Source organism: Mixophyes fleayi, chromosome 6 (assembly GCF_038048845.1).
Source record: "Mixophyes fleayi isolate aMixFle1 chromosome 6, aMixFle1.hap1, whole genome shotgun sequence".
Taxonomy (NCBI): Eukaryota; Metazoa; Chordata; class Amphibia; order Anura; family Limnodynastidae; genus Mixophyes; species Mixophyes fleayi.
The window spans coordinates 19,405,292-19,417,684 of record NC_134407.1 but is presented as its reverse complement, the minus strand read 5'-3'; the positions used below and the strand labels follow the sequence as shown (position 1 = coordinate 19,417,684).

The 12,393-nt window shown below is 41.3% G+C and overlaps 1 protein-coding gene across 1 annotated transcript in view; it reads right to left on the bottom strand.

The window, feature by feature from the left end:
• Positions 1 to 12,393, bottom strand: part of ABCC2 (ATP binding cassette subfamily C member 2) — a 45,591-nt gene continuing 33,198 nt past the window's right edge. Inside the window, exons 25-32 of the mRNA XM_075215964.1 lie at positions 10,825 to 11,024; positions 10,588 to 10,714; positions 8,794 to 8,895; positions 8,011 to 8,154; positions 6,747 to 6,905; positions 4,280 to 4,446; positions 2,361 to 2,555; positions 1 to 1,401 (exon numbers count right to left, since the gene is read on the bottom strand). Coding sequence (XP_075072065.1) covers positions 1,272 to 1,401; positions 2,361 to 2,555; positions 4,280 to 4,446; positions 6,747 to 6,905; positions 8,011 to 8,154; positions 8,794 to 8,895; positions 10,588 to 10,714; positions 10,825 to 11,024 — 1,224 coding nt within the window. The 3' untranslated portion in view covers positions 1 to 1,271. The remainder of the gene's footprint in view (positions 1,402 to 2,360; positions 2,556 to 4,279; positions 4,447 to 6,746; positions 6,906 to 8,010; positions 8,155 to 8,793; positions 8,896 to 10,587; positions 10,715 to 10,824; positions 11,025 to 12,393) is intronic.

Here is a 12,393-nt window from a genome sequence, read left to right as displayed (position 1 = left end):
TAATAAAAAAGTGCTTTAACTGTATACATTAAGTACATATTGCATGCATACAGCAATTAAATATAACTGTACATAGTTTTTATGCCTCAGTTACAATGCTTCTTGTCATTGGACAAGGACAAAATAAAATTAATAATGTAGAAACAAGACAAATTGGTTATTATAGGTAGGATGCAATGATTTGCTTCAGCAGGCAGAAACTGCGATGTATTGTCAATGAGGCAGTCATCCGGGCTGGTGACACTACCTGATATGGCAATGCAAAGGGGTTAACTGTTAGCAAGTAATTATGAATGATAATACTCTGGTATCATACCAAGATTTGACTATAAATATCACCACTGTCACTGGATGGAAAAGCTTTGAGTCCAGATTAGACAGACGTAGTACGGCGATTGTTTTGTATGTGTGGGGGGGGGGGGGATTTCTGGTTTGTGTTTCAGAAAAGGTGTCAATATCTACATATGGCAAATGTCCAGAGTTATTTTTAAATTGGAACACCCAGATGTTTTTGCAAAGGTACAAACTATAGAATTGAGTATTCACCATGAATTTTGCTTGATGATTCACGTTAACCATTTAAATTCCAAAACAATCTGGGCAGTGATCTCGTACAGGGGCTTCTGATGAATTACTGTGTAAACAACAATGCTATCGTGGGTAAGGACATTCGTTTTATATGAGTGTATTTATATACAGGAAACCACCATAAGTTCCTCATATAAGGACTGTTATAAACACATGGCAGTCCAATGGTTTTGGCCAAATCAGATATTGAATAGCAATGCTAACCTTTCTTTAGAGCAAGCTTAGGGAATCCTAGTAGGTTATGCTGGGACTTGTGGTTCTACTTCTAAGGTTCCTTTAGAGATTTATGATTACTTTTCACAACATATCCTCAGACGAGCGCAACGACCATCTTCACCTGGTTGAACTTGGGGTAGAGCACTCTACGATCATCCCGCGATAAAGTCAAAATAACAGTTCTATTATGTGTCCTAGATCTCAAGACGGAAGTATTATTGGCACCAAAACCTTTATGGAAATGTGATGCTATGATAAGATACTATGTCTTAGAGTTTTCTCAGCTGGCGTTTCACTGCCAGATTAACGAACATTTCCCTCGTCAGCTGAAAAACAGTTGTTTCCACATTAAAATGCTGCAAGACTGTTCTTCGTTTTAGTTTCCTTTTGGTTCATGGTAATCGGTGCCGAGGCTTCCGGTTGCCCGTCTTGTGGTCTTCCCACACCAGGCTATGGTCCTTCAGTCTTTACAACGTGGTGCTGTTGGCGCTGTTGATGCCGGCATCCTTGGCCATAGAGGCAAAGTGTCCCGTGTTCTTCAAGAGACGTTCGGGGTGACCGTATTCCACGATTTTGCCTGCCTCCAACACCATTACCCTGAAAGACAAGTCGGTTATTGTTATGTCTGTATAAATGGAGATCCAGATAATTGCTGCAGCTGTGTTGTTAGATTTTAACCTTATTTGTTTCTGGTTTTAAAGTGGACCGGTCACCAGGTCCTTTAAACATTATTTTTATTGCCTTATGTACTAGAAGTAAGACAAAAAATAAAATTCATGTTAAATGGCAGGGGGTACTGCATTATGTATGATGTGATAAATGTGATTTTGCTAAGCTGACGCCATCTTGTTGCCTTATAGCCATTTTGTTCTCTTATAGCTTAAAGACAGATTAGATACAGCTAGTTTGTAGGAGTTATTCATTGTTTGCAGAAGACTGTGCTCATGGCCTTAAATATGGCAGCACAGGAGATAAGCCAACTCCCCCCTGGGGAGTATTCCTGTGTGATAATGAGAGAATGTAGCAACATCTGTGTAAAGGGAGCATGAGTGGTTAAAACCTTTTGTAGTTTTCTGTAATACGTGATTTTTGCTATATAGATAGGGACTTGTAACTAATAAAGCAGAGCTAATTGTACACCCAAACCATGCAGTGTATTTAATTCTCTCCAGCTGATGAGCTTACAACTGATAAACTGACACTTACAGGTGAACAATATGGTTTTAGATTCGACAGGGGGAGATTCAATTGCCAGCGTGGACATAACAGCGCTCTCCGACTGCGTGCATTGCCTGCAGTTACGGTAGGAATCCCTGCTTCTTTTTCTGCACACCTCTGTGGAGTGCAAGAAGGAATGAGCGGAGATTCCTGCTATAACATGGACACAATGTGTCTCTGGATGTTCCGGCTGAACTGAATCTCCCAGATTATGTATGATGCTGCTTTTGAATAAATAGTAGTAAAGCAACATAATACCGCTAGAGGACGGGGGACATCTTCATGTACCCATGTGATTGTGTGGCGTATTAACGGGTAATGAGGGGCAGCTCTCTTACTTGTTGCTGTCCATGATGGTGTGCAGACGATGTGCAATGGTCAGCACCGTGCAGTCTGCAAACTCACTGCGGATTGTCCTCTGGATTAAATTATCCGTTTCCAGGTCCACGGCGGCCGTGGCTTCATCCAGAATCAGGATCTTGGATTTCCGAAGTAGAGCCCGAGCCAGACACACCAGCTGCCGCTGACCGACGCTGCAGAAGAGGACAGGATTTGCAGATATTGGAGGGAGGCTGTTCCTTTATACAATCAAACCATAGACTGCCATAGACTACAGTAGTGACAGAAGCCTTTAGACTGCAGACTGGAGAGCAGCAACGGTGACTTGTGATTGGGATAGAGGCACCCCATGTACACTGTATCCTTATATAGTATATGTCCTACATGTTTTGCCTTTGTGCTGCTCACTGATGGTTTTGTTGAGCACGCACAGAGCCATATGGAGCCTCTAGCAACTAGACTAGTGTTGGCTAACCTGTGGCACTCCAGGTGTTGTGAAACTACAAGTCCCAGCATGCTTTGCCAATATTATAGCAGCTTATTCCTGAAAGGGTATGCTGGGACTTGTAGTTTCACAACATCTGGAGTGTCATAGGTTACCCAACACTGAACTAGACTACAAGAGACAGCCTAGTATGGTGATTGCAATCTGATATGAGCGGCTACTTGGTCGCCCAGTCCAATCGGAGCACCAGACATTATACAGTGCTATATAGACCAAGTGGAGCAATGTGGGACCTACTTATTGTGGGTGACTATAGAAACTGTATAGATTACGCCACCAGTGGGCTGTAGCAGGAATTGTTGTGGACATAAAGCTACTGTATAAAAGTGGATATAAACAATACAACAGGAAAGCACTTAGGGGGTGAAGTGGACATTACGTATACAGATGGGGACTGTAGTTCTTGTCGGGAATCGGATACACAAATCTGATTACTGTGAGTTGTTTGTACTGTGTAGTGAAATACCAAACATATCGCCCGTTGCTTGTATTTATTTTGCTAATATTTAATATAATTGCACTTTTGCATCATTTGCACTATAGGACGATACATAAATTATACAGCATTATAGACAATGGATCAGTCTGTCTGCACAGTTCTATGATAACACCATTCTCTGGCACTTACTATATATATATAGGGGGAACATCCCTCTGATTGACTTTTAAATGTTTGATCAAGATTCTCAGATTTGTGTTTATATAGCGTCAAATGTGATCTACTGGTGGAAGTCTGATCAGTGAAGAGTTGTTTAAGTGAGAGGAATTGCTGCAGAATATGATATAAATGATATAAATGTAACCATTTAGAAGGAGTTCAAAAAATTAATTGTACCACCCTGTAAACCACTCTGGCTAATATACAGTGATACTCCTGAATACTATGTATAATACTATGTTTTGTAGAGGTGTAGCCAATATCAAAATTGAGTTATTTCTTATATCAACTGTATTTTATTAGGACCTAGACAATTAGAAAGACTGATGAACTCAGAGATTTCAGAACCATTGATCTGTGTTTATCAATATTGGTCATCAACTTAGTGCAGGATATCTAGTTATCCCTACTGCGGTGATTGGCAGATGTCTGTGTGTGCAATTATCTGCTGCCCCCTTGTGGTCTGTCTGCTTAGCCTAGTCCAGTGTTGGCTAACCTGTGACACTCCAGGTGTTGTGAAACTACAAGTCTCAGTATGCTTTGCCAATACCCTTCCAGCAATAAGCTGCTATATATTGGCAAAGCATGCTGAGACTTGTAGTTTCACAACCCCTGGAGTGTCACAGGTTAGCCAACACTGGCCTAGTCTGTCTAATGCGGTCCAGTATGGGTATGACCAGACCCGAAAACCAATTCTGTAACCCGTGGCTTTAGATTTAACCTATGATATCTGAACACCTGCAGCGCTCTCCTACCTTAGGTTCTCTCCTCCTTCGCTTACTTCGTAGAAAAGTTTTTCCTGCAGCCCCTCTATATATGGTTTGAGGTGAGAGAGCTCCAGAGCTTTCCAGACTTCCTCGTCGGCGTACTGGTCAAACGGGTCCAAGTTCATTCTCAATGTGCCAGAAAACAGCACAGGGTCCTGGGAAGAGCAACAGTCAGTGGATAAGGTGACGTGAACAAGAAGCCGATCTATCTGTTATTTACAGTCTGTGCTGACACGTTACCAGGGGCTGGCTGGCCTGGAGGGTGGGACTCGGCTCAGGGGGGGCGGGGGATTACAAATGCAAGTGAGCCAGTCACCAGCCCAAAGTAGCCCACTATGGGACCGACCCGGGGAAAGACGCCCCCCTGCCCCCCAGCACAGCCAGACCTTGGATGTAACCCAACAACTACGTCAATCTATAAGGTACTGAAAGGCAAAACTTTTTTCAACCATCAAGGATAAAGCAATAATAAAGAAGGATCAGACATTCTTGACCGGAAAATTGGGATAAACTAGGCACAATCCACCTAAGCAGTGCGCCCATCCACATGTCATGCCCATTTCAGGCAAGTACGAGCCACTTCCATCAGGTCATGACCGTCGCAGGAAATTTGGGTTGTGTCTTAGGGCCTAGACACACCACAGTTTTGTCTTTGCTTTTTTCATAAATAATAAAAGCAAAAAATATGCAAACTAAAATAAGAAAGGACAGGGTCTTACTGAAGAAAAGCAAAGCAAAACTATTTCCAATTCTGAGATTCTTTTTCTGACACATGAGGTCACAGAACAGTGGCACACTGACACGTGGGTTACAGAACAGTGGCACACTGACACGTGGGTTACAGAACAGTGGCACACTGACACGTGGGTTACAGAACAGTGGCACACTGACAAGCACCACTGGACTACTATGTTGTTGGCACATTAATTTGTAGTATTGACTAACAGAGCTTATGTCTCCTCCATCTCCTTCACCATTGTATGTACTGTATTCATATTAGATGGAAGTCCCGGATCCAGTAGGGATTATAATAGTTTCAAAAGAATTTTGGCTCCTGCAACTTTTAATTTAGAGAAAGGAGTTTCCCACCTTCAACTGATTTCCATATATTAGTGGGATATCCAACTGTCACTAAATATATAATTTAATATTTCTATTTTCCTTTCATCATCTCCTATCATCGGGCATTGCTGTGATATCTGTCACTATGACACAAGCTGCGGAGAGCACAGCACGGGGCCATCGCCCCTGCATGTAGCTTTGCCTGGTTATATAAATACAAAGCTGAAGAGCACAAACAGAAGCCAAGAAGATAAGTACAAGTTGTAGGAGGACAAATAAACAAAAACAATTAGTCATCAGAAGGTGGACAACACTGTTTCTGTAGTAATTCTTGTTTGTACATTCCAAGAGCAGATTAGATGATGTGTCAGCATTTGTAATATATACAATAGAGGTCACGGGTGTCTCCCTGTTGTGTGGAGTAAAGCAAACTCCCATTGTCGGGGGAGGCTGCATAGTGCAGCTATTACAGCTGATACATCATGTTAGTATTGTAACCGTTTCCATCTCACCGAACAAAGGATATTTGTTGTAAAATAAATTGAAAAGTTTCCAACACTTAACAACATTTTGAAAGCTCAGTGTGAGAAAAGTAATCCTCCGATATTAGATATCCACAGGCTGCTAAGTAGGCTGTGAAATGTAATATTACAAGGAAGACATTGCCAAGAAATCTGGCCAAACGTGATAGCGGTTCAAATCAATTGTGTCAAGTTACCATATCCTACTTAAGTGTGTAACTGCTGCCATCTAGTGTTACATTTGATAAGTGCAGGTAGATAGTAAAACTAAAATATATAAATAACATCCAGACTAGTCGTCAACCTACAAACTGTTATCATCTCAACACTGACCCGTGAGGGCAGATAATGACTGTGACCTAATAGACTTCTCATTTTGTGTTTTTAATGCCAGGGGTATGTGCTTTCTCCACCCCGTGCAAATATACAGAAGAGTGTGGTCACTATTTATATGTAGTCCATAACTTGTATACTCTATATATGAGACTATACTACATGTATGTACATAGCTTATTGTACACGCTCTACATGTCTGCACACAGCTTATTGTACACGATCTACATGTCTGCACACAGCATATTGTACACGCTCTACATGTCTGCACACAGCGTATTGTACACGCTCTACATGTCTGCACACAGCGTATTGTACACGCTCTACATGTCTGCACACAGCGTATTGTACATGCTCTACATGTCTGCACACAGCTTATTGTACACGATCTACATGTCTGCACACAGCTTATTGTACACGATCTACATGTCTGCACACAGCGTATTGTACACGATCTACATGTCTGTCCCACAGCTTAGTGTAAGAACCTCACCTACTAATCCACTTTTAGAGGGAGGTTTTCTCAGTTAAAGATTTACCTGTGGAATAATAGTCAGTTTTTTGCGCAAGTCATGGAGGCCGATAGTGGAAATATCCAGCCCATCAATGACGATCTTTCCATCGGCCGATTCAATGATCCGGAAGAGGCAGTTAGTAAGGGAGGATTTTCCAGCTCCTGTTCTTCCAACTATTCCCACCTGGAGGAGGCAGATCCGTAGCGTTACATGGGAACATCACTGCCTTGTTTTCATTAAAGAAACATGTTATCAATATGTCCCCTTGACATCACCATCATCACCATCACCATCACCTTCATCACCATCACCACTATCACCATCATCACTATCACCATCATCATCAGCATCACCATCATCACTAGCAGCAATCATCACTATCATCACCATCATCACAATCACCATCATCACCATCACCATCATCACAATCACCATCATCACTATCACCATCATCACTATCATCACTATCACCACTATCATCACTTTTACCACTATCATCACTTTCATCACTATCACCACTATCATCATCATCATCATCACTATCACCACTATCATCACTTTCACAATCATCATCATCACTTTCACCACTATCATCACTTTCACCACTATCACAATCATCATCACTTTCACCACTATCATCACTTTTACCACTATCATCACTTTCATCACTATCACCACTATCATCACTGTCATCACTTTCACCACTATCACAATCATCATCATCACTTTCACCACTATCATCACTTTCACCACCATCATCACAATCACCACCATCATCACAATCACCACCATCACTATCACCATCATCACTATCACCATCATCATTATCACCATCATCACTATCATCACAATCACCATCATCACTGTCACCATCACCACTATCACCATCATCACTATCATCACAATCACCATCATCACTATCATCACAATCACCATCATCACTATCATCTCTATCACCATCATCATCACTATCACCATCATCATCACTATCACCATCATCACTATCACCATCATCACTATCACCATCATCACAATCACCATCATCACCACCACCACCACCATCATCATCGCGATCACCACTATCACCATCATTACAATCATCATCATCACTATCACCATCATCACTATCACCATCCCCACAATCACCATAATCATCACCACCACCACCATCATCATCGCGATCACCACTATAACCATTACCATAATGATCACCACCATTATCACGATCATCATCATCATGATCACCATCATCGTTTATTGGTACAATGAAGTGTAAATGAGTGTGTACCTTCTCCATGCTCTGCACAGTGCAGGAAATCCCATGCAGTACAAGCTCTAATTCAGGACGGTAACGGACCTTGTAGTCCACAAACTGCACAACACCTTTATCTGGCCAATCCTGTGGGGGGCGCTTCTCCATCACCCATGGTGCCTGATAAGGAATCGGGGTAAAAAGCATTGAATTTATACAACAGGACTTATACAGGTTTTATTGTAGTAGGGTTCATATAGCACATTCATAATAACCAATCAGACCCTGGCTCTTGATTAGTCTTGTACAAATCAGAGTTATTGAAAGAAATGGGTTTGTATTATTTGAACCCTACATTCAGGTACAATGACAATCTTATTAATGTAGTTGGTTTCAAATCTAAAAATGGATATAGATCTGATAATCCACACATATCGCTATCGTATCTGTGTGATCAATAAACTTTATCACATTAAACACAGACAACTTTATTTTATAGCCCTTCTGTACTAAATACATTTCTTTATTGTAAATTTCTGTCTGTGTTTTCCTTAAAAAGTCTTTAAATCACTAAGCAGTGTATTATTGCCCTTGGATCCTACACAAGTCAGCTGTGCTCTGTATATTGGATACAATTGTGTTCACAGAGCAGTTCTAAGATATATCCAAGGGCAACACAAACACACTTTGCCTGTATGACATTTAGGCTCTGGTGAAAAACAAGGAGTATCTAGTTAAAAGGGCAGGAGAGCATATAAGGCAACAAATTACAGTTGTCAGAATTTCGAACCCCCCTTTTATACCTGTTTTGGGACTTACCTCATTCTCCACTGTGATATACTCGTCTACACGCTCAACAGCAACAATATTGGTCTCCAACTCAGATGTCATCCGCACCAGCCAGTTCAAGGTCTGAGTTATCTAGAAAGATTACAGTGGACTTTTGTAACTCATTCAAAGGAAACATCCTGGTATTTGTTGGTATTTTCATATAATCCACTAGCAATTTTAGATGTCATATTCGGTATGTGTTGTATAGTTTTCCTTTCTACCCATTTCTATACATGAGTATGATTTTTTTTAATCCAAACAACTAGTTACCTTATGTTAAATAGATTGGGTACAACAACAGATATTGCAGCCCAACCAAATTTCTATATATTTAATCACCCAACAAATCCTGATCTGCACATCTTCATTGTGACTGTAACACTGTAGAAAGGGAGATTTTCTATAATATGGGGTAAAAGGACATTTTGCTTTAACTTGTCCTGAGGATTATTGTCCATCTTTGTACTCCATAATGTTATTTATAACCTTTCTTTGCCTTTTATTATGCTATGACGTAAAATGTGTTGTGAACTAGTTACCACCACAATTAATCATAACGTTCATAGAATGCAAGTTATGGAGTTAGTTAGTTTTTTTTTCAGATATCGTCACAGTTTCATATTAAAGTGTAGTATGTTCCTAAAGAACTAAAGAGAAAACATTTTAAGGACTAAACAAAAAGATCATTTTTACATCCTAAATAAAGACTTTTGAATGGAATATGATGTAGAAGTATATAGTCATTGCATCAAACACATTTGTAAGAGTATTTTCAGATTTCTCCACTTTTACAGATTACCCCCTTTATCCCTTCGTCAAGGACAACAAAGGACCCTGCGACTGCAGGCTGCGAGGCATCGATCAATGGCTTGATGCCAATGACTATTTGGTGAGTGAAGTAGTGTTGGCAGCGAGTGTATCTGCATGTTACGTAAGATTTGTTGCATTGTGCAGAAGTGGTCACACCCACATGCAGTAAGGACGTGGAGATGCGAGTTAACAATGACCCCCCTGACCGAGGCACGTATTTAAGTTTAACGTTACATCTGATTTGTGTGTTTTGTAGGTGTATATTTTGTGTCTGTGCATATTGGGCCTGATTCATTAAGGAAAGTACAGCAAAAAAAAAGGGAGCAACTTTGCACCTTGGCAATACCATGTTGCATTGGAGGAGGAGGTAAATTTAAAATGTGATGGCCGATTTATACTTGGGGTAGGGCATTTCCTAGACCAACTTTAAATTTCAGTGTACAAATAAAGCTATCAAGTATTTGTGTGTTTACGTGACAAAACAGCCAGTATGTAACTTATGTGCAAAATATTACACTAATTTGCACCCCTTACATTATAACATGGTTTTGTCCTTACTTTCCTTAATGAATAAGGCCCATATTGTGCAAGTACTCATTAACATTTGTATGAAATGCCAAAGAGCATCTTACAAATTTAATTACGGGCATATGTATTTAACATTGGTTTGTGTATATTTGCACTGGGTCACGTTGGAAAACCTAAGAGCAACTCTAACTCTAGTATGCAGATCAGATTTTTTTTTTGCTATTTTTTTACTATTGGATAAATGTAATTAAATATACCATGTCCTGTAGATATATTTTCGGCTTGACTACAATACATTATATACGTGTCACCTGCACTAACTGGAATAAGTTGACAGAGGTTGACATAACTGCCCATTGCCCAATCTACACAGAACCACAAGGTTCCATACGGAATGTTCTACATTCTAAACAGATAAGGAGAAGATAAGGATTTGAGACTCACATTAAGTGCTGAGGAAATAGATAGGCCAACGATCCCACTGTCCACAGTGTTACGGGCCAACACCGCAAAGAGCGCAGCAAAGAACACGGTGAGGTTCCCTACGAATTCAAGGCGAACAGCCAACCACCTGTAGACAACAGCATAAATTTATTTCTAATGTTCTTCAAGATAAATCTCAGCCCCACATCTGTAACATCAATAGATACCACAATGTATTGTATGTTGTGGGTTTATTACCTGTTGGAGACAATCCAGGAGTAAACACTTTTCTGATTGATGTCAATAGTATCTTCATTGTGTTGGAGGAATCTCTGTTGGTGTCCATAAGCGCGGATGACCGACAGGCCGGAGACGGTCTCTCCGAAATGGGAATAGATGGGCGACCTTGTGACTGAATCCAGACGTCTAAGCTGTCGTGAGGTGTTGACGTAAAACCTCTAGACACAACCATATGGAATAACCGTTATTTGAGATGTTTACAGAATCGTTTCACTTATTCTCTGATGGCCATCCATAGACGACATGACAAGTCAATGGAAATAAGTCTATAGACAGCCTTGTATCTAGTCACCTACACACAGTGGAAGCAGGGAGGCAGCAGCTGAGGGGCCTTCAGAGAGGGGGTGACCTGGTGGGCCTCAGAGAGGGGGTGATATAGGGGGCCTTAAAGAGGGGGTGATATAGGGGGCCTTAAAGAGGGGGTGACATGAGGGGCCCTCAGAGAGGGGGGGTTATATGGAGGGCCTTGGAGAGGGGGTGACGTGAGGGGCTTTCAGAGAGGGGGTGACCTGGTGGGCCTCAGAGAGGGGGTGACATGAGGGGCCCCCGGAGAGGGGGTGATATGGAGGGCCTCGAAGAGGGGGTGATATGGGGGGCATCCGGAGAGGGGATGATGTGGGGGGTCTTCTGAGAGGGGGTGATATGGGGGGCTTTGGAGAGGGGGTGACCCAGCATTACCAGGCCCTTCTCACTTCCAGGCCCTGTAGCGACCGCACCTCCTGCACTGTCACTACACATAGTTTCACCCTTGCTATGGAGATATCCCTTGTAGATAAAATACCTTCTAGGACCTCATGCTTCTGCCCCTCATTCACTTCTGGGATTTATCAGTTTATAATAAGTAGTTGGCACATTTGAGAGAGATCTTTAGGTAAGTTCTTCTGTCCTAGAAGGAACTCTAGACGTGACATCTGGGTAAGAGGGGCCTGTTTGCGAAACTGACCAAATGATGTGTGCCTTAGCTGGATTATATAGGATTCAGTAATACAACCAGGGAGGTCTCACCCAGGCTCTAAGCATGGACTGTATGGATGTATTAGTTCTAGGGGTGCACATGTGTCATTACTAAACTCATCCATTGCACCAAGAATTGTGGCAGACGTCATGAAATTTAGGGAAGGTGGGAACAACCAGAGAACCATAACAAGTTCAGGCAGAGAGAGAAGAAGGAGCTCTTATGTGTACAAGTGAATAAAATCATTTGAGATGGCGGCCAAGGACAAATGAGACCAATTGTGCAAACAGACGAAAGTTGTTGTCCGGCACTCACAATCAAACAATATATAAATCACTATGTGTCAGCATATACATGAAGGAGAATTTTGTGCACAATGGGCTTGATTTATTAAGGAAAGTTAAGCAAAAAATTGAGTAAGTTTTCAAGTCTTCTGGACAAAACCATGTTGCAATGCAGGGGGACAAATTAGGTTATTATTTTGCATATAAGATAAATACTGGCTGTCTTTTCATGTAGCACACAAATACTTGATACCTTAATTTGTACACTGAAATGTAAAGTTGATCTAG